Consider the following 23,351-nt stretch of genomic DNA (forward strand, 5'->3'; position numbering starts at 1 on the left):
TAACACCCTTTCCCTTTAATAAAAATAAATGCCTGCTGAAAAGGAGACTTGTTGGCATACGGCCTTAGTAACAGTGCGTATTGATAGACCATAATAATGTCCAGACCTACATGTCATTCCTTGCCCTCGTCCCTGTTTGATGAACAAATCGTTTTCAGAATGAGAAACGCATGCAGCAGCACAATTTAGCACCCGACAAAGCGCCTCTTACTTGGTCTGCATCATTGCAACTTTGTGCGTGCGGGCCCTGGCAAATAAGATGCCGGCCCCCTGCTTTCTTCCCAAAATTGCCATGGCCAGTAGGAGCCATGGCAGCAGAGCCCCGGTGTCCCAGACAACATGTACAGAACAAACAGCTAAAATAAGGCAATCAATTAAAAATAACCTTTCTTGTAAAATGCAGTTATTTACCAGCTTAGTGCCTTCACCCCTGTTCTCTTGCCTAATCTAAAATGCACAAAACTGAGTGAAGGGCAGATTATCATGAGTGTACTGCTCCGCTCTGCAGAGGAATTAATTTATTGTAATTATCTGACCTATATAGTGCCTACTGCTTCAAAACGCAATAATCCCAATATACAAATGATATTATTCAAAATACCAACCAGTAGAACTGAACTGTGAAATAAAATAGCGTGTTTAATCGTCAGGCAATTCCCTGTGTGATTTGATATGTATAAATGGGCAATTTATTAGGATTATTCTTGTGTTAATTAAGAACATTATTAATATTGTTTACAGCAAGGTCAGCAAATGCTATTGAAAATGTTTAAATGTAGTGCAATAACACATGTGAAGGGGTTAGTGCTTCTTCGCAATCCTCAAAGTTCAGAAGCAGGGACAGAAGTGAAATAGGCCAAGGCCATGGCGGTGCATGAATATCAAAGCTCTGCAAGTCTGCGACTGACATGAGACGTTGTTGTGCTGCTGGGTGTCACACCATCACAATAGAGAGTGATGGTTCCTGTAGTCAGGGCTTCTCGGTCACCTCTAGATCTTATCTGTTATGTGCTACAGTTGAATCCCATCATTCACATTTTTACGACTCTGAGTTACAGCATTTAACAGTTGTGTACAGCAGTAATATGCCCACGACAAAACGTTTTCATTAACTAAGAGGCTCAAGTGAAGTTTCCTTCTTTGATCATAACCAGAATTGGTCAGTCAGTCCAGAAAGGCAGAATTCATGGCAGACTTTCATGCTATTGGTATAAATAACACTTATGACTCTGAGCTTAGCATTCCAAATATCTGTGTCCTTTTTACATATTTACCCACTTTAAAGTTTAGAAGTTTTTCAACTTTCGTTGTCAAAACAAGTTTTAACAAGTTACGTTTTGCAGCGTGAATCTTTTCTGGATTCACATTATTCTGCCATCTAGTGGTTGAGTCCGGTATTCCCCACTATTTTCTAGTCATTCTTTTGTTTTTTTGTTGACAACGTTTTTCTCTTTCTTTTCCTTTTTTTTAATTGGTGGGCGTTGATGCTACCTCAACCATATAGTGTCCACTGTGACGTCGTTGTGCGTCCTCCAGAAGCTCCCACCTTTGTTCGCCATTTTCAGATTCTTTTTTCTGCAGTTGTGTCTGGTAGCCTGCGGAAGGAACTCCAACTAAGGGAAGAAGTTTGCATCAAACAAGTTCAGAAAACAACTGAAGAAGACTCCTGATTCGTCTACATCACTGACACATGCACTGGAGGAAAGTTTTTTTCAAAGAAAATTCTGGAAATAACAAAAAATGCCCAGTCTGGGGGCTCCCGGAAGGGCCTAGATGGAGAAGACACCATTTCAGCTCTGTAAGAACTGCCATCACAGGCTTGTGCAAAAGGATGCTCACCCAGTCTGTAACCTCTGCCTCGCGTTGGTCCATCGAAGTGAAGACTGCAGTGAGTGCTTAGCTGTCACACCAAAGACAATAAGGGGAGAGATGGAAAAAAGCTCACTATGCTATGCAGAACCAGCAGGCAATGCCATCTTTGAGAGATCTAGGCCACTCAAGCAAGGAGGAGGATAATGTTGCCGAGGATGTTGAGAGAGAGACGTTAGACGCGAAGGTGTAGGTTGTCGAGGTGGCACAGCCACTGAAGAAAAAAAGAAGGTAAGAGAAACCTTGAACGTTAAAAAAAAATAAAAAAAAAAAAAAATGAAGGGGGTAAAAAAAAAAATCTAACTCCTGAACCTCAAAGGGAGCAGCCGTGTCGAAGCACGCACCGCAGGCAAGCGTCCCCTGAGATTTCTGCAAGGCGGAGTCAAGTGGAGAAAATACTCCCGAAAATCCCAGATCGTTGAAGGGTGCACAGGATAAAGATGGAGTGGCATAAAACAAAAAGCAGTTCGAGGTAAGACCAATGAAGCTCGACAACCGCTATATCATCAAAAGAAGCTTCCTCAGGAAAAAAAAGAAGACTTCCTCTCTCGACCCCGTTGAACTAGAGAAGAAGTGAAAAAGATTGGAAGCTGAAATGGCCATACTCCTACTGAAAAAGGAGGAGTACAACAGCTTCAGGGGCTACAGAATTCTGTTGAAGACCCCAATGCATGAGGACTTCTTCGGACAAGAGGCTGAGGATTTCTACCCTCCCCTAACTCCTGACCCCCAAGCAAAGGAGAAGGAACACTTCTACGATGAAGAAAAGGAACATATCATAGAAAGCTTTAACGGCTCGGAAGTGGAATATCAGTGGCAGGAGCTAGAATCTGACTCCCCAGAAGAAGAGGTAGATGCATATCCCTCAAGGCCTTCACCACTAGATGGAATAGGCATGTACAACCAGGTCATCAATCAGGCCGTGGCTTGGGTAATCATTGTTAATCTAAACAGACAAATCTACACTATGTTTTACATCAGCAAGCAGGGAGGAACTCAAGCCCCATAGCTATCGAGACTGGCTTAATAGATATGGACCTGGGTCATACAAAGGAAGATGTCTTTAATAGAAATACACCTGCCGGAGAAAGACAGTACGGAAGCAGACAAACTCAGCAGACAAGCACCTTGTTCATAGGAGTGGGAGTTGAACCAGAAGGTGCTCAAAAGTATCTTCCAGGTGTAGGGGACACCTCAAATCAACCTGTTTGCAACACCTTCGAATGCAAAATGCTAAAACCTCATGTCCGGATAACATCACCACCAGTCCAGACTCTGGATGAATGCCCTGTTGATAAGCTGGCCAGGGAAGTTTTCTTACGCTTTTCCTCCAATACTACTTCTATACAAGGTAATCAACAAATGCAAGCGAAGCGAAATGACGCTAAACTTAATTGCACCACAGTGGGCAAGACAAACCTGTTTTTCAGAACTGATTTAGTTAGAAAAGGGAAGGATTCTAAATCTTCCAGTGCAACAAGTCCTGCTCTCAGTGGACAGGGGAAGAGTCCTACACCAAGGACCAGAAAGCTCAAATTTAGCTGCCTGGCTCCTCAAGACATAGAATTTGGTCACCTAAAATTATCCAAAAGGATCATGGCATTACTTAGAGAAGCAAGAAGACCAACAACACGAAAGTGTTATTTTAAAAAAATGAAACGCTATTCACTACGGTGCCTCAAAAAGGGTTTGTTAAGAAAGATCACTAAAGAATCCACAATACTAAAATACTTAACACATCTAATGGTTAGTAATCTAACTTTACAAGTGCACCTAGCAGCAGTAATGGCTAACACAAAAGGTAAGTTAGGAAGATGTCTCTTTACAGCACAAGTAATAAAGAGGTTTCTGGAAGGAGCAAAAAGAATCGGACCCAAGAAAGATACCGGCACCCACATTAACACAATTAATGAAACCACCCTTTGAACCTCTGCACAAGGCTACACATAAAATGCTCACTTTAAAAAACATACTTTTTAATAGTCATACCATCAGTGTGTAGAGTGAGTGAAATACAGGCCCTCACAATCCAAGAGCCATACATGCAAATACATAAAGACAGAATTGTTATGAAAATAGATCCAACATTCCTACCAAAAGTAGTGTCTCCATTTCACTTAAACCAAAGTATACAAATACTAAGTTTCTTTCAAAACCAAAAGGATCAAGCAGAGAAAGCTTTACATATTTCAAATGCAATAAGAGTGATAATGTACTATATAGAAAGTACGAAGTTATACAAGAAATCAAAACAACTATGTGTCTCCTTCACAGACAACGTCTTAGGGGCACCAGTTTCTAAGCGTATAGTGGCTAGATGGATTTCGGAGACAATCCAAGTATGTCACACAAATGCAAGAGGAAGATTGGGAGTAAAACCTAAAGCACGCTCAATAAGGAAGAAAGGGGCCACTATCACCTTCCTTTCAAACACACCATTACAAGAAATTTGCAAGGCAGCTACATGGACCTCCCCGCACATATTTACAAAACATTATTCCATAGACGTCCAAATGAACGAGGAAGCACAGATGGGTCAGAATATTCTAAAACATTTATTCGTGAATTCAAGTCCATTTTCTACCCATCCTCCACAAAACGAACCTACCGTTACATAATCTATGCACAGCATGTGAATCCAGAAACTTCTTACCTGTAGGTGTAGTTGTGCAGCTTGAAGAATTTTCTGGATTCACAAGCGACCCTCCCACCTCCTCCAAGAAGAAGGAAGAAGGAAAAATAAATCTGAAGATTGCGCACAAAGGTGGGAGCTTCCGGAGGAAGCACAATGATGGCACAGGGGACACCAAATGGTGGAGGTAGCGTCAATGCCTGCCAACAAAAAACAAGATAGAGAAGAAAGACTTTGTAAACCAAAACAAAGGAAGGACTAAAACATAGTGGATAATTCTGGACCCAACAACTAGATGGCAGAATAATGCAGTTCATGAATCCAGGAAATTCTTCAAGCTGTAAAACTGCACCTACAGGTAAGGAACTTTATGTTTTTTCAATAAAATAAATACATTGCATTATTTATATACTACAGTTGATTTGATTTGTGTGATCTGCTACTTGCACACATGAAAAAATAAATATAACTTTCATAGTGGACTCCACTGTTGTGCGTGCGTGGCAAAGGCAAGGCATCTGGGATTTCCTTCACCAAAGTAGTTTACACCCTGAGCATTCTGAACCCTGTTAGTTATGGCCTGACAATTCTTATCAGAAGAAGGCTCTTTGGCCGCTCCGAAATGCAAGCAATAAATATAAACCATTTGTCAGGGTGCAAACAATACCACTGGGCCTGGTAACAGTTCAGGTGGCATGGACACTTGACCTCAGGCTTCACTGTGCTGCAGTTTAAACAGGCTTTGAGAAATAAATGGCAGGAGGACCCAGCCTTTTCTTTGATGCACCCTAGTCTGCTCTTGAGACCTGGCAAAATCTCTTTTTTGATGTCATAACTACACTTTCACAGTTGCTTTATTAACCTTCTTGCTTTCTCAAATTTGCTTAAAAATGCACCATTTGCTCACTCTGTTTTCCACATTTTTTCAGGAGGGGAAGACCCCCCAGAACTGCTGTCCTTTCATTCAACTCCTCCCCCACACACACAGTCTACCTCGCTTCCTAGGCTTGCTTGCTGGAGGGCACTCATACCAAACTTTTACTCCCCCACCAACCAATTTCAGATGTCACCAGCCACCACTGCAACTCTTGTCTCCAGTTGTAGTCAACTCATGACATTAGTGAGGTATGTCAGTGATGGTGCTGTGAAGGTAAAATTTCCTGATTTGTGAAGATCTGAAAGAAACCACAACTGCAAAGGATGTGATGCAGCTGGGTATAGACTTCTCTGCCAAACACGATTTAGCTATAACAATCATTGGTTCTGTGTGCACTGACTGGGCACCAGCAATGCTTGGAAGTAAATTTGACTTTGCTGTATTGATGAAAAAGGAGATTCCAGACGTACAAGTAACCCACTGTTTTCTTCGTCTGCATCCTGAGGCATCAAAAACATTGCCTCCAAATTTGAAGAAAGTCCTTGATACTTTTTTGAAGATCGACTGGATCAGGGGCCGCATGCTTTGAACCATCACATCTTCAAATCATTTTATAAACATCAAAGAAGTGATCACTAAGTTTTGCTTTCCCCACACAATTCCATTGGTTGTCACAAGGACAACCTTTAGCCCGCTTCTTTGAACTGAAGGAAGAAATCAAGGTTTTTCTGGAGGAGTGTGAATGTGATCTGGTTGGGCCATTGGAGTCACAGGAATTTGCCCAAATGTTGGCTTAGTTGGCTGTCATTTTCACTCGTATGAATGATCTGACTTTCTCCAAGTAAAAGGGATAAGCATATTGAGGGCGTTCAAAAAGTTGAATTCCTTCAAAAAAAGTTACCTCCTTGGTGTCGAAGTATTGAAAAAAGCAATCTGTCAAATTTCCCTTCACTTGAAGAGATGGTTGATGATGATGGATTCAAAACTCTTACTGTGCGTGAAGACATTTTGACTCATTTGGAAATGCTGTCAGAATCATTTGATAGCTATTTTGCTGCTGGAGACCTGAAAATTTCAGAAGAATAGATCATGAATTCATATTCCTATAATTTGCCGAAAATGTCAGATGATAAAGAGCTGAAGGAAGATCTTACTGATTTGCGGACAAATCGAGCTCTTGAAATACTATTTGAAAGCAAGACTTTAGAGGAGTTTTGGTGCTCATCACCAGATATGTTCTCAAGACTTGGGGGAAATGCACTCCGTGTCCTCCTTCCATTTGCAACAACATACTTGTTTGTAACTGGATTCAGTTCTCTTTTGCCAATCAAGACAAAGTCTAGGAATCGCCTGAATCTACAGGCAGACCTGCGGATTGCAAGAAAGTTCTATGTTTTGACAAAATCTTGAATGAGAAGCAGCAACAAAGAACTAATTGAATTTTATGTTCACAATTGGTATTGATTTTACTGTTTACATTTTTTTCAAATTGATCAATTTATAGTTGTATTTTATGCACTAAGTGAAATGCTCTTTTTTTTAGTTCAATTTGTTAACCTGCAGTGCAGTATGTGGTTCAATCTGTGGTTAAAAAAATAAAAATTTGACTATTCATCTTTAAATGTGATATTACTTTCATAGGGAGTGCAAGCATTAATCATACATTTCCTAGTGGTGCAGGGTATAGAAAATGTTGGAACGCCTCATCTACAGGTACTATGATGTTAACGGTAGCTGACATTGAATTCAACAAGCTGTTGGCTGCCTCTTGAATTTGTCAATATATATATATTTTTTTACTTTGTTGTGAAAGCTTCCAGTCCCTCACCATTATTTAAAAAAACAAATGAAAACATTGGCTACGAGTAAACGTTTTTGTTAATAAAAAACACATTACTATATTAGCTTTGAACGGAACTTTGTGGTGTTCTGTTGATTGTGAAAGAGCAGACTTGTCACTCATAATTAGGGCTATCAGTTTATGGTACTTTTTAAAATATTTCTGTCTGCACTCATCCATATTTATTTGTTGGTCATCTTATTGGTATGTGTCCCTATTTAGTTTTGTTCTGTCAAAAAATGTATATCCTCACATGTATTTAACCAATAATTGTGCTCTCATACCTTGTTGCTTGTTGGGTTTTAGCATATAACTCAGTCCGCATATAATTACACCTACATTAAAATATTAGCATTATAGCACAAAATATGTTGAGATATACAGTCATTTAAGGTGTTCTCAAACTGTTTTTAACTCCTCATGCTGTCAGTCTACACAGATATGGACATGTAAAGTGACATGGTGGCCTGCTGAAACATGTGAATGGCAAGTGACAATTTCAACTGATTATAAGGCCAGGTCAGCCTTCTGTTCTCTAGAGGTGGATAAACTTTTACCATTAAATTGACTAATAATATCTTTCACTTGCAACACTTAGAAATGGCGGGAGTGCGATCAAAAGTACTTCATAAAAAAGCCCTTTTAGCGTCAAGAGCATATTTGTTTTTCAAAGCTGTTAACCTGTTTTATAATATTATACAAAATTGGACAACAGGGCATATCAAATAACCTGTAACCTGGAAATGTAACTATGTTTAGCTTTGTGTTACTCCTTCCTAAGTGATTTGCATAATTAAAAAAGTGCTTTTAGAAAATGTATTTGATAGCATTGTAACATTTTCTTTTCTTTTAGGTTTAATACGTGAAGAGAGTGGCATCCGATGGCATATCTGCCCATATTGTTCTAAAGAATTTAAAAAACCCAGTGATCTAGTGCGTCACATTCGCATCCACACCCATGAAAAGCCATATAAGTGTCTTCAGTGCTTCCGGGCTTTTGCTGTGAACAGCACTCTTACAGCACATATAAAAACCCACACTGGAGTTAAAGCTTTCACATGTGGCACCTGCATGAAATGCTTCTCCACTGCTGGAAGTTTGAAAGTTCATCTTCGTTTACATACAGGTAAGGATGTCTAGAACATATTTTGTCTGCTGTACTGTGCACTTGGTACTTTTAATATTTTGTACTATATTTCTTAGCGCTTGGAAGCACTTCTTTAAAATCTGCTGAGAGGTGGGGCTTAGGAGTAGGGGTGCATGGCCCACTTAAAATAATGATAATGTGCCTGCCTGACCTTAGTACAATTGAATGATAGCTGGCTGTGCTGCTTCAAAGGACACTGCCTTACATTAGGGTTATGATTTGTTTTTCAAAAGTGCTGTACTGTCTTAATTGGTCACACAGAAGACAATGAAAGATGGCGTATGTATTAAAACACTTGTTGCAGAAATCTTTGTATACAGCAAGTCCCTGGTCCTAATAATGTTAAGATAGCTCAGGTGTGTATGCTGTTTACTGCACATAGCCGTGTAATCTTCAGGTCACAGATTTGTATCTTCATTAAATAAGTTGTATGTTTAATGTGCTTCTTGCACACCTACACATCAAATTGTATAGAACATGGTGGCTTGCCTCCTTTTGAGCGTTAAGAGACATAATCCATCAGATCTCACTTGGGCCAACTACATTGACTCCCAGTTCATAAATGGATTACGTTCAAAGCATATAGGTTGCTTATGCACTGATCTGCCCTAAAGATAAGTTTAGGGTAATCTCCATTGAGTTTATAAGCACTGAATAGTTATGCAGTGTTGCTGCAGAAGGAGGTCTCAAGGACTACAGAGCAGTGTGAAGTGCGCGCTCAGCCTCACGAGTGGCACACTTAACTGAAGAGAATTTCAAAGACAGTAGTCTTTTTCGACAGGGTTGGGTATTAGAGTAGTGTTGAGGGATAAAGTTTGTAGTGCTTGTCCTTCGAGCAGCTTAGGATTCTCTCTATTGAGACAATGGTATTCTGGCAGAAATTCACAGATTTTTAGAAAACAAGACAGAACTTTGCATTCTTGAGTTCGAGGCTGAGGTGATATCTAGGCTGTTATCAAAATTGAGTCTAAGGAGTCTCTCCTGAATCTACTCGACTCGTGTCACACAAGTATTCCTATTTAAAAAAAAAGAGAGAGAGAGAAAGAAGAGCATTGTATAAAGGTTGTCTTTGACTAAGAAATTTGATGTTCATTCTCTACATGTTGAAAATTACTGCTATAAAATATTCATAAAAAACAGAAGAGAAGCTAAAGCCTTTCTACACTGGGCTTGTGCAGCATCCATCAATGAATTCTTAAGAAAACATACAAAGTGACAGAGCCCAGGTTAGAAGACAAGGCAGTTTCTTCTCTTATCCTCAACCCCTTCCCCTCCTGGAACCTTTTAGTCTCTATGCATTTTAAGATAGTGGTGGAGATTGAGTTTAGGAGAGGCACTGGGTTACAGCATCATTCTGCTCCGATCCTGACACATTTGCAGGGAAAAAAACAGATGCTTTCAGATGCCCCTGTGTCTTTTTTTGTTTTTTTGGGGTAGCGCTTAGGCCCCTGTTAGAAGTTGGGTCTTTAGTTGGCAGATGGTATACACCCTTGTCCAGTAGGGGCCACAATCCTAGTCAGGGTAAGTCACAATACAATACAAATTATCCTGTGCTCACCCTTTCGTAGCTTGGCACAGAGCAGGCAGGCTTAACCGAGAAGGCAATGTGTAAAGTATTTGTGCAATAACTCATCCGGTTACACAGTGAAAACACCACAAAAAATACTCCATTCCAGTTTAGATAAATAGATAATATTTATCTGAATAAAATAAGATCAAAACAAAAAAAATCTAACATGCAAGATATCACTTCTTAAAGGTTGAAATGAGTCTCAAACCTTACAAATCAATGGTTGTATCCTTGTAACACGCAGTACTTGGGATACGTCAAATATAAAGACGCACAAGGTGGCGGAGGAGCAGATGCATTGAAGAATAAGGTGTTGCATCAGTTTTCTGGCGCGGCACAGATGATGCATCGTTTTTTTCACACTGCAAGGTGATGCGTCAATTTCCAGGAGCGCAGCCTTGGTTCCGAGGAGATGCGTGGAAAAATAAGGCGCTGTGTTCCATGTTCCGGCGTGGCACAGGCGATGGATGCATTGTTTCTTTCCACAGTGCAAGGGGATGCATCATTTCAGGAGGAGCGCAGGCTTGGTTCCTCACTGCGATGCAGGGATATTTTGATTCCCAAGGACGATGCGTTGAAAATTCTTGATGTGCCGATAAGGAGGAGTAGGTGCTGCGTCAATTCAGTAGGCAATGCAGTGATTTTTCAGCTGTGAGGCAGGTGCTGCGTCAGGTTTCCAATGCACTGGGATTTTCTTCTCTTTGGTGAAGTCTTTTTGACACTGAGACTTCACAACAGGAAGCAAGCTCAATCCAAACCCTTGGAGAGGACTTCTGGGGAAGGCATCATCCTTTCAGCTGAGTCAGGGGTCATCAGGCAGCAGGGAAACAAGCAAAGCAGCAGTTCTTCTCAGCAAAGCTGTCCAGATGACTCCTTTGGGCAGCCAGGCAGTCCCTTTGACAGAGTCTAGGTGTAGGTCCAGGAATGTCTGATTGGTGGGGTTGGAGATCCAGTATATATAGCCAAAAATGCCTTTGAAGTGGGAGAAACGACAAAGATGGGTTTTTGAAGTGCACAAGTTCCCCTTTCAACCCGGCCCTGTCTGCCAGGATCCCTGTGTGTGGGGGAGAGTGGGTTATCAGTCCTTTGTGTGAGGGCAGGCCACTGGCGTTTAAAGTGCAAGAGAGCCCCCTCCACCCTTTCTGCCCAGGGAGACCCATTTAGTATGCAGATGTGACTGAGTGTCCTGTGTTATGGTTGTCTGGGTGGAGTGTACAAAGGAAGCTGTCAACCAGCACAGACCAGGTGTGGATTGGAGACAGGCTGTAAGGCACAGATGGCAGTAAGTGCAGAGAAATGCCCAGATTAAATCCAGATCTGTGACTGGGGGTGAAGGTTTGATTGGTTCCGCATTCTGTCCACCATTTGTGTTTGTTTACTTTCTAAAATTGGCATTTCTAAAATAGTAATATTAAATCCAACGTCACCAGTAAGTAGGATTTCTGTCCATTCTTGCCATACTAAACATGACAGGGTTACTGCTTTCAGATCAGAATCTACCACTTAAAAGTATATAAGGGCAGTTCTAATGCTGGCCTATGAGAGAAGCAGGCTTCACAGTAGTGAAAAATAACTTTGTGAGTTTTTCACTACCAGAACATGTAAAGCGCTTAGTTCTGCTTTTTACGTACATAGCACCTGCCCTATGTGTTACCTAGGGACTACCTTAGGGGTGACATATGTAGAAAAAGAGGAGCTTAGGGCTTGGCAGGTATTTTTAAATGCCAAGTCGAAGTGGCAGTGAACTGCACACACAAGCCTTGCAGTGTCAGACCTGATACACGGTTAATGGGCTACTTATGTGAGTGGCACAATCAGTGCTGCAGGTCCACTAGTATCATTTACTTTAGGGGCCCTGGGCACATGTAATGCACTTTACTGGGGACTTACAAGTAAATTAAATATGCCAGTTGGGTAGGTTACCATGATTTAGGGAGAGAACACATGCACTTTAGCACTGGTTAGAAGGGTTAGAGTGCCCAGAGTCCTACATCCAACAAAAATGAGGTCCAAAAAAGAGGAGGAGGAAGGCAAATAAGTTTGGGGTTACCCTTTAGAGGGAGCCATTTTCCAGCAGGCCCATAACTTTTTGTCCACATAAGCGATCTGTGCCAAATCTGCGTTTTGGCGATTCTAAAAGTACCCAGGGTTTGTGGATTCCCCTGGCAGGGACCAAGAATTATCTAAAATAGAGCTAAGATTTGGAGGTTGTGGGAAAATTGGAAAAAGTGCTGCATAAGAAAGAATCAAAATATTTCCCTGCATATGGCATCAGCAAAGGGGTTGAGGTGCTAAAATCACCATCTTCCCAGCTTTTCAGAAAGAGGCACATTAGAATCAGAAAACCAAAGTTCGATGGCATCTGTCGCTGTAGATACGCATGTTCTGCAATAGCTCGCCATCTGGTGTTGGGCCGGAGTGTTACAAGTTGTTTTTCTTCGAAGAAGTCTTTCGAGTCACGGGACCGAGTGACTCCTCCTTTTGTCTCCATTGCGCATGGGCGTCGACTCCATCTTCGATTGTTTTTTTTTCCGCCATCGGGTTCGGACGTGTTCCTGTCGCTCCGAGTTTCGGAACGGAAAATTAGCTAATTTCGGAAGATTTTCGTCGGTATTGTTGCGTTCGGGATCGGCGTACTTTGATTCCACACCGCATCGAAGATCGAAGAGCTCCGGTGCCCTTCGGGGTAGTTTTTCGATCCTCCGTCGGGGCCTGGTCGGCCCGACCGCGTGCTGAAAAACGCCGATGGAACGGACCCCGTTCCGTTTCTGCCCCAAATGCCACAATAAGTACCCTTACACAGACCAACACTTGGTCTGCAACCTGTGCCTGTCACCTGAGCACAGCGAAGACACCTGCGAGGCCTGTCGTGCGTTCCGGTCCCGAAAAACACTCCGAGACCGTCGAGCCAGAAGACTTCAGATGGCGTCCGCACCGACAGCCCAACGGGAGTTCGAGGAACAGGAAGAAGAAGGTACCTTCTCGATCCAAGACTCAGACTCCGAAGGATTCGACGATACACAAACCGTGAGTAAGACGTCGAAATCCACTCAGAAGAACATTTACAAGGCCCAGGGGACGCCACTGCCACCAGGCCATGGCTCCACCCATAAATTCGGTGACCGCCCGTCGGCACCGAAAAAGGCCCAAACAGTGCCGAGATCGTCCGACTCCGGTCGAGACACCGGCACGCAGCCATCTCGGGACCGAGAAAGTGCTGGAGACAAGCCTCGACACCGAGATGCCGGTGCCGACACGGCTCGAAGCCGAGACAGCGGCACCGAAACAGATCGACGCCGAGAGGTTTCGGCCCCGAAAAAGAAAAGAGTCACCTCGGAGCCGAAAAAACACGCAGACAGGGTTTCGATGCCGAAACAAACTGCAAGCGACCCAGCTTCAGGCTCTTATACAGAAGAGCACTCGCTAACCTCCCAAATGCAGAAGCATAGGTTTGAGGAAGAGCTGCAAGCAACTGATGTGGACCATACGCAAAAGCGTATCTTCATACAGCAGGGGACAGGAAAAATAAGCACCCTTCCCCCCATTAGGAGAAAGAGAAGGTTGGAGTTCCAGACGGAACAGACACCACAACCAAAAGTGGTGAAAAGAGTTACCCCACCACCCTCTCCTCCACCTGTGATTAACGTCTCACCAGCACAAACTCCATCACACTCCCCAGCTCACACCACCATGAGCCAGGGTGACCAAGATCAGGACGCATGGGACCTATACGACGCCCCAGTGTCAGATAACAGTCCGGAGGCATACCCTACAAAGCCATCTCCACCAGAAGACAGCACCGCGTATTCTCAAGTGGTGGCTAGAGCAGCACAATTTCACAACGTAAGCCTCCACTCAGAACAGGTCGAGGATGATTTCTTATTCAACACCCTCTCCTCCACCCACAGCTCCTACCAAAGCCTGCCTATGCTCCCTGGTATGCTCCGGCACGCAAAAGACATCTTTAAGGAGCCGGTCAAAAGTAGGGCAATCACACCAAGGGTGGAAAAAAAGTATAAGGCGCCTCCTACAGACCCGGCTTTCATCACTACACAGCTGCCACCAGACTCTGTCGTTGTAGGAGCAGCTAGGAAAAGGGCCAACTCTCACACATCTGGAGATGCACCACCCCCAGATAAAGAAAGCCGCAAGTTCGATGCAGCTGGTAAAAGAGTCGCAGCACAAGCTGCAAACCAGTGGCGCATCGCGAACTCCCAGGCACTACTTGCGCGCTATGACAGAGCCCACTGGGACGAGATGCAACATCTCATTGAACATCTGCCCAAGGACTTACAAAATAGGGCAAAACAAGTGGTTGAGGAGGGACAGACCATTTCCAACAACCAGATCCGCTCCTCCATGGACGCTGCAGATACAGCTGCACGGACAATTAATACATCTGTAACTATCAGAAGGCATGCATGGCTCCGAACGTCTGGATTTAAACCAGAGATTCAACAAGCAGTTCTCAATATGCCTTTTAATGAAAAAGAACTGTTCGGTCCAGAAGTGGACACAGCGATTGAGAAACTCAAAAAAGATACGGACACTGCCAAAGCCATGGGCGCACTCTACTCCCCGCAGAGCAGAGGGAATTACAGCACATTCCGTAAAACGCCCTTTCGAGGGGGGTTTCGAGGTCAAAGCACACAAGCCAGCACCTCACAAGCCACACCGTCCAGTTACCAGGGACAGTATAGAGGAGGTTTTCGGGGACAATATAGAGGAGGGCAATTCCCTAGAAATAGAGGAAGATTTCAAAGCCCCAAAGCCCCTACTACTAAACAGTGACTCACAGGTCACTCACCCCCTCCACACAACACCAGTGGGGGGAAGAATAGGCCATTATTACAAAGCATGGGAGGAAATCACTACAGACACTTGGGTTCTAGCAATTATCCAACATGGTTATTGCATAGAATTTCTACAATTCCCTCCAAACATACCACCAAAAGCACAGAATTTAACAACACACCATTCCAATCTCCTGGAGATAGAAGTGCAGGCACTATTGCAAAAGAATGCAATCGAATTAGTGCCAAACACACAAATAAACACAGGAGTTTACTCACTGTACTTTCTGATACCAAAGAAGGACAAAACACTGAGACCAATCCTAGACCTCAGAGTAGTGAACACTTTCATCAAATCAGACCACTTCCACATGGTCACACTACAAGAAGTATTGCCATTGCTAAAACTACACGACTACATGGCAACTTTAGACCTCAAGGATGCTTATTTCCATATACCAATACACCCATCGCACAGGAAATACCTAAGGTTTGTATTCAAAGGAATACATTACCAATTCAAGGTACTGCCTTTCGGATTAACAACCGCACCAAGAGTCTTTACCAAATGTCTAGCGGTAGTCGCTGCACACATAAGAAGGCAGCAAATACATGTGTTCCCATATTTGGACGACTGGCTAATCAAGGCCCATTCGTTCAAACAGTGCTCAAATCACACAAATCAGATCATACAAACCCTCTTCAAACTAGGGTTCACCGTCAATTTCACAAAATCCTAAATTCTGCCACGCAAGGTACAACAATACCTGGGAGCCATAATAAACACATCAAAAGGAGTAGCCACTCCAAGTCCACAAAGAATTCAAAATTTCAACACCATCATACAACGCATGTATCCAACACAAAAGATACAGGCAAAGATGGTATTACAACTCCTAGGCATGATGTCATCATGCATAGCCATTGTCCCAAACGCAAGACTGCACATGAGGCCCTTACAACAATGCCTAGCATCACAGTGGTCTCAAGCACAGGGTCACCTTTTAGATCTGGTGTTAATAGACCGCCAAACTTACCTCTCGCTTCTGTGGTGGAACAACATAAATTTAAACAAGGGGCGGCCTTTCCAAGACCCAGTGCCACAATACATAATAACAACAGATGCTTCCATGACAGGGTGGGGAGCACACCTCGATCAACACAGCATACAAGGACAATGGAACATACATCAAACAAAACTGCATATCAATCACCTAGAACTTCTAGCAGTTTTTCAAGCACTAAAGGCTTTCCAACCAATAATAGTTCACAAATACATTCTCGTCAAAACAGACAACATGACAACAATGTATTATCTAAACAAGCAGGGGGGGACGCACTCCACGCAGTTAAGCCTGCTAGCACAAAAAATTTGGCATTGGGCAATTCACAACCAAATTCGCCTAATTGCACAGTTTATACCAGGGATACAAAATCAACTCGCAGACAATCTCTCTCGAGATCACCAACAGGTCCACGAATGGGAAATTCACCCCCAAATTCTGAACACTTATTTCAAACTCTGGGGAACACCTCAGATAGACTTGTTTGCGACAAGGGAGAACGCAAAATGCCAAAACTTCGCATCCAGATACCCACACAAACAATCCCAAGGCAATGCCCTATGGATGAACTGGTCAGGGATATTTGCTTACGCTTTTCCTCCTCTCCCTCTCCTTCCTTACCTGGTAAACAAACTCAGTCAAAGCAAACTCAAACTCATATTGATAGCACCAACTTGGGCAAGGCAACCCTGGTACACAACACTACTAGACCTATCAGTGGTACCCTGCATCAAATTGCCCAACAGGCCAGATCTGTTGACACAGCACAACCAAAAGATCAGACACCCAGATCCAGCATCGCTGAATCTAGCAATCTGGCTCCTGAAATCCTAGAATTCGGGCACTTACAACTTACCCAAGAATGTATGGAAGTCATAAAACAAGCAAGAAGGCCATCCACCAGGCACTGCTATGCAAGTAAATGGAAGAGGTTTGTTTGCTACTGCCATATTAATCAAATACAACCATTACACACAACTCCAGAACATGTAGTGGGTTACTTGCTTCACTTACAAAAATCTAACCTAGCTTTCTCTTCCATTAAGATTCACCTTGCAGCAATATCTGCATACCTGCAGACTACCTATTCAACTTCCCTATATAAAATACCAGTCATTAAAGCATTCATGGAGGGCCTTAGGAGAATTATACCACCAAGAACACTACCTGTTCCTTCATGGAACCTAAATGTTGTCCTAACTAGACTTATGGGTCCACCTTTTGAACCCATGCACTCCTGCGACATACAGTTCCTAACCTGGAAGGTGGCATTTCTCATCGCCATTACTTCCCTGAGAAGAGTAAGCGAGATTCAGGCGTTTACTATACAGGAACCTTTTATACAACTACACAAAAATAAAGTCGTCCTAAGGACCAATCCTAAATTTTTGCCAAAGGTTATTTCACCGTTCCATCTAAATCAAACAGTGGAACTTCCAGTGTTCTTTCCACAGCCAGATACCGTAGCTGAAAGGGCACTACATACATTAGATGTCAAAAGAGCATTGATGTATTACATTGACAGAACAAAAAACATCAGAAAGACTAAACAACTCTTTATTGCATTTCAAAAACCTCATGCAGGAAACCCAATTTCAAAACAAGGTATAGCCAGATGGATAGTTAAATGCATCCAAATCTGCTACCTTAAAGCTAAACGACAGCTGCCCATTACACCAAGGGCACACTCAACCAGAAAGAAAGGTGCTACCATGGCCTTTCTAGGAAACATCCCAATGCAAGAAATATGTAAGGCAGCCACATGGTCTACGCCTCACACATTCACCAAGCACTACTGTGTAGACGTGTTATCCGCACAACAAGCCACAGTAGGTCAAGCCGTATTAAGGATATTATTTCAGACTACTTCCACTCCTACAGGCTGATCCACCGCTTTTGGGGAAATAACTGCTTACTAGTCTATGCAGAACATGCGTATCTACAGCGACAGATGCCATCGAACTGAAAATGTCACTTACGCAGTGTACATCTGTTCGTGGCATCAGTCGCAGTAGATTCGCATGTGCCCACCCGCCTCCCCGGAAGCCTGTAGCAGTTTGGAAGTTACCTTCAATTATTTATATATGTATCATCTCAACCTTAAATAGGTGCATACTTAGTCACTCCATTGCATGGGCACTATTACTACAATTCAACTCCTACCTCACCCTCTGCGGGGAAAAACAATCGAAGATGGAGTCGACGCCCATGCGCAATGGAGACAAAAGGAGGAGTCACTCGGTCCCGTGACTCGAAAGACTTCTTCGAAGAAAAACAACTTGTAACACTCCGGCCCAACACCAGATGGCGAGCTATTGCAGAACATGCGAATCTACTGCGACTGATGCCACGAACAGATGTACACTGGGTAAGTGACATTTTCATTCTTCAACTTTGGCATTTATTTGGGACTTATCAATTTTTCCTATATTTTTTTTTTTGTGGTTTCAACCTCCTTCCAGTTAGTGACAGAAATGAATGTGAAACCAATGATGGATCCCGTAAAGCTATACATTTTTGTAAAGCAGACATTCTGAATTCAGCAAGGGATCATTGCGTAGATCCTTCAAGGTTTTCCTATAGAAAGTAACACTTGAAATAAAAATAAAAAATTGAAATTGAATTGGAAAAAACAGCCATGTGTGTCTAAGTTTTCATCTGTAACTTTTTCTAAGTATGGCAGATTTTTTACAGCAATATACCGTTGGACCCTTCTGGTTGTGTGGTTCTCACCAGGTTCTGTTCCCCTGAATCCCTTGCAAACCTCCGGAGTTGTCTTAAAAAAACAAATGTTCCTCAAATTTCTGTGATGCAAAATTCTGGAATCTGAGGGGAGCCACAAACTTATTTTCACCCAGCACTACCCCAAGTCTCCTGATAAAATGGTACCTCACTTGTGTGGGTAGGCCTAGAGCCTGCGACAGGAAATACCCTAGAACTTCCATTTTTCCAATGAAAATTGACTTGTTTTTTGCAATGTGACTAGCTGTTTATTTTGGGCTCTAGCTCATTCGGCATGGAGGGAAACCTAGCAACCCTGTGCATTTTTTAAAGCTAGACAACTAGAGGAAAAGAATACGGGGTGACTTGTGTGTCTCTCGCTATATTTTTGTACCTAGTATCCCTTGCAAACCTCAATATTTGTCTAAAAAACACATTTCCTCACATTTCTGTGAGGCAAAGATCTAGAATCTGAGTGGAGCCACAAACTTCCTTCTACCCAGCATTTCCCCCAAGTCTCACGATAAAGTCTCTCACTTGTTTCGGTAGGCCTAGTGCCCACAATAGGAAACACCCCAAAATACAACATGAACACATCACATTTTTCCAGTGAAAACTGACTTGTTTTTTGCAATGTGCCTAGCTGTAGATTTTGGACTCTGGCTCAGTCAGCACGTAGGGCAGCCTAGCACACCTGTACATTTTTTTAAAAACAGACACCTAGGGGAATCCGGGATGGGGTGACTTCTGTGACTCTCACCACATTTTGTTTTTACCCAGAATCCCTTGCAAACCTCAAGTCTTGTCTAAAAAAACAACATTTCCCCCACATTTTTGTGATGCAAAGTTCTGGAATCTGAGAGGGAGTCACAAACTTCCTTCCACCCAGCATTCCCCCAAGTCTCCTGATAAAAATAGTACCTCACTTGTGTGGGTAAGCCTAGAGCCCCTAACAGGAAATGCCCCAAAACGCAACGTAGACACATCACATTTTACCAGTGAAAACTGACACATTTTTTGTAATGTGCCTAGCTGTACATTTTGGGCCCTAGCTCATTCAGCACCTAGGAAAACCTAGCAAATCTGTGCAGTTTTGAAAGCTAGACAACTAGGGGAATGCAGAACAGGGTGACTTATATGGCTTGCACCACGTGTTTCTACCCAGAATCCCTTGCAAATCTCAATAGTTATCTAAAAAAATATGTCTTTAGGATGACTCGACCGAGGGGAATGCTTGGTGGTAGGAAATGTGTGGTTTATTTCTGTTTCTGGAACAATATGACATAGAAATGGAAGGAAAATGTGTGTGTTTTTTAGTCACATTTTGAGATTTGTAGTAGGTAAGAAAACTTGTTGGGATCCACAAGTGGCACACCACCCTGTACTCCCCTGGGTGTCTAGTTTTCCAACATATCTAGAGTTGGTAGATTTTCGCTAGACAAGAAGCGAGCTCGCTACCAAGTCTCTTACTTCTGTGGTGCCCCTTAGGTTTTGTAAAAAGACCCCTCTCCCAGCAACCTAGTTGGAGGCATACTTCATCACTGGGGTCCCACCTGAGACATCTAGTGTGTCAGGGGTGTGCTTGGAGGCTTGATTCCAGCATAGCTGGGTTTTTTTGTGAGTTGCATTCTCAGTTGCGGGGAGAAGTGCATTAAATATGTCTTGTGGCTACCCACCATTATGTTTATAAACACATACTGGTTGTATTTGACATGAGGGTGAGTGATGGTTTAATATATAACATTTCATTATTAAGAAAATTCACAAAAATGAAATGCACTGTTCATAATTGAAGTGTCAACAAACTAAACCAATGACTTAGCTTGTGAGCTGTAAAGCCACAACAAGGCACCAACTACAAACACAACAGCTCTTACTAAATATATCACACTAATGCCAACTGTGAAACTGAACAAAAAAATATAAAATAATACAGACCAGGCAACGCTCACAGGTGCTCAGAAAAATTAATTTTGTGTGGTACATTCTAAAACAAGCAGGTACACACAGCCCATTTTTAGAAGAACAATCAGGGCAGTGCTTACGACTCTCCTTCCACATCCCTCTTTGCATAAAAACTATACTCTTACTGGGATTGTTTTTTGGACGTGGGAGGACTGTGATCAGCAGTGGTGATCTTTCAATCTAGCCACATCCTCCACCACTCCAACTCAAGGAAAACTTGCATGTTCCACTACACCATGTGCCTATTACTTACACCTGAAAAGCATAAAAGGTTGCTAAGTTAAAGAGATGGATAGCCAACTTCTTATACATAATGTAAGCCTTACAAACAGCAGTGTAAGGTCCCAACCTCTGATCTACTATATCTACATCAGCCATGTGCTGTAGTCTAAAATGCACACAGGTTTGTGCACTTCAGCAACCCGACCCCAAACAGTCACAGGTGAAGTATTTACATCATGGATGGTAGTAAGCATGTTGACATCCATTCTGACTGCAAATTTCACAGCTAACGGTTCATCGCTACACACAACACTGCACTGTCCCCTCAAGTTTATTTTACAAACAAGCTCATTTGGATGACCTTTATGATTAGAGTGGACTGTGCCACAAACAACAGAGTCTACCTTGAACAATTGCCTCAAAATTTGCACACCACTGTAGAATTTTCTAGGTATAAATACTGGTGTTGCAGGGCTTTAAAAAAAAAAAAAAAACTCTACCAAGTTCCCACATAATTTTCTCACTGATTCTGGAAGTGGACGGACAACCACAGGGGTCACCAGTGAAATCCATACCAGTGTACACCCGGACGTTATTGACATATCCTGTACTACTCTCAGACAGCATATACATCTTAATTGCATAACATGCCCTCCTGCTAGGAATGTACTGCCTAAAAACCAAACAGCAGTTGAACTGGACCAAAGACTCATCAACAGGTGTTGCTTTCCCTGGAACATAGTTTTCTGAAAATTGATCTACAAGGTGATCAAAGACAGGCCCAGTCTTAAAAAGACAGTCAAAATCAGGGTGATCTTGTGGTAACCCGTATCCACAAAATGCAGCATCCGAAGCAGAAGCAAATACCGACCATGTCTCATGATTTCAGGAAATATGGCCATTTCCATCAAGGTGACTGGTACTTCATCTCCTCCAGATTTGTGGTGCTCCAAAAGGTAGCTCTAATTGTTGTCCCTCCAATACTGTTCATCACAAAACTTAGGTGGTCATTCTGAGTTTGGCGGTGCAGACCACCATATAAGGCGGTGAACCCAATGCAACACAGGCAACTCTCCGCCAGCACTGCCACCTCCGTGCAGCAACCAGCAGCGGAAGCCAACTTCATGCAGGTGGAAGCCAATGTCCCGTCCTCCTTATTCAGAGTCACCACACCATCAGGATAGCCGCTGCGGGTTGACCGCCACAAAAAACCTGGCGGAAACAGAATGTACAAAAGGAGACACCCACCTCCAGGCACAGAGACTCCTCTGCGGCCGCCATGGATGACAAACTGTTAGTCTTCCCAGCGTTTTATCTCACCATACACCTTCAGGCCCACCCGACAACGACGAAGACAACAACCGTAAGTACGCCTAGCACAGAGAGGAGGAAATGGCAGTGATACATTCCCACACATAACACACATTCCTCGCACAGAAAGCTAAGGCCACATACAGGCACACACAATATACGTCAATGGCAAGCACCCAATACACACACAAAGCTAAGCTGATACGTGCACATACAGCACAATGCACACCAACAACAAACCCCATAACCACACGACGACAACTACACCATAAACTCCTCAATGCTCGCACAGACAGGCACGTGCAACACCACACATACACACACACACAAAATGAACCCTATGTAGCAATGACACACAATCAATAACTGTGACCACACATCCAAACAATGATACAGGTGACACAACACGTACAACCAACAATCAAGGAAATCCACACATGCAGCACCATACACACGGGCACACACAGCACCCCATCCAATCACACAAGCAAGCAGTCACACACATCACAACATTCTCATGGCCCAGACCATCTACCCAGCGCATGCAACAACACAGACACAATCCATACACAGACCTCACACACAGATGTCACACTACCATATAGAAGAAAATCACAACAAGCTTCTCAGCTTGCCAACCACAGCAATGTGGGCAGATGTATTCATATTCAAAATATATAAAAGACTATATACAAAATGTGCCAAATGGCAGGTTCAGTGTCCGGCAATGTAGGACACATTGTCCAGATATCATGGCCCCAACTTGACTCCTGACAACAAATAGGTCTCCACGTAATAGGGGCATCAATGGGACAGGCAGGCACCTCAGGGGTGAGGGGGTGGTGGGGGAGGCTTTGATGTGGAAGGGGCACATTTCGGTTTGGGCTTAGGAGGGGTGACTTTGGCACTGAGATGGGTGGATTTCTTGCTGGGTGGAGGAGCAGGGGAAACACCAGAGAGGACACCTGAGGAATGGGAGGTGGAAGGGCCTGAGAGGGGTAAGGGGGGGTCACTGCATTTACAGGGAAAATGGGGTGGGAGAGGAGCAGGGGAGAGGCCGAGGGCAGCAAGGAAAGCTTTCTTAGGTACACGGGACGGTCACATGATTGAGGGTTGGGAGTGGAGCTAGAGGGAGTGCTCGTCTGACATGTTGGTGTGCTTTACCTGGATGCTGGTGTGTGCAATGTCTGTATGTGTGTGGTGGCTGAATGTTGCGTGGGTGAGTCAGTGTGTGTGCATACATTAGAAGTAGAGGGAGCAGAGATGCAGGGAGAGGGATTGGGAGATGTGTGAGTGAATGTTGCGGTGGTGTGAGCAAGTGAGGTGGATGTGCTGCAGGT

At 43.3% G+C, this 23,351-nt stretch overlaps 1 protein-coding gene across 3 annotated transcripts in view; it reads left to right on the forward strand.

Moving 5' to 3' along the window:
• The window catches only part of ZNF236 (zinc finger protein 236), a 1,086,161-nt gene that overhangs the window by 249,529 nt on the left and 813,281 nt on the right, over positions 1-23,351 (forward strand). For all 3 annotated transcript variants that reach the window (XM_069218833.1, XM_069218835.1, XM_069218834.1), the window contains one exon: positions 8,072-8,344. In XM_069218833.1, coding sequence (XP_069074934.1) covers positions 8,072-8,344 — 273 coding nt within the window. The remainder of the gene's footprint in view (positions 1-8,071; positions 8,345-23,351) is intronic.

This window comes from Pleurodeles waltl, chromosome 2_1 (assembly GCF_031143425.1).
Source record: "Pleurodeles waltl isolate 20211129_DDA chromosome 2_1, aPleWal1.hap1.20221129, whole genome shotgun sequence".
Lineage (NCBI taxonomy): Eukaryota > Metazoa > Chordata > Amphibia > Caudata > Salamandridae > Pleurodeles > Pleurodeles waltl.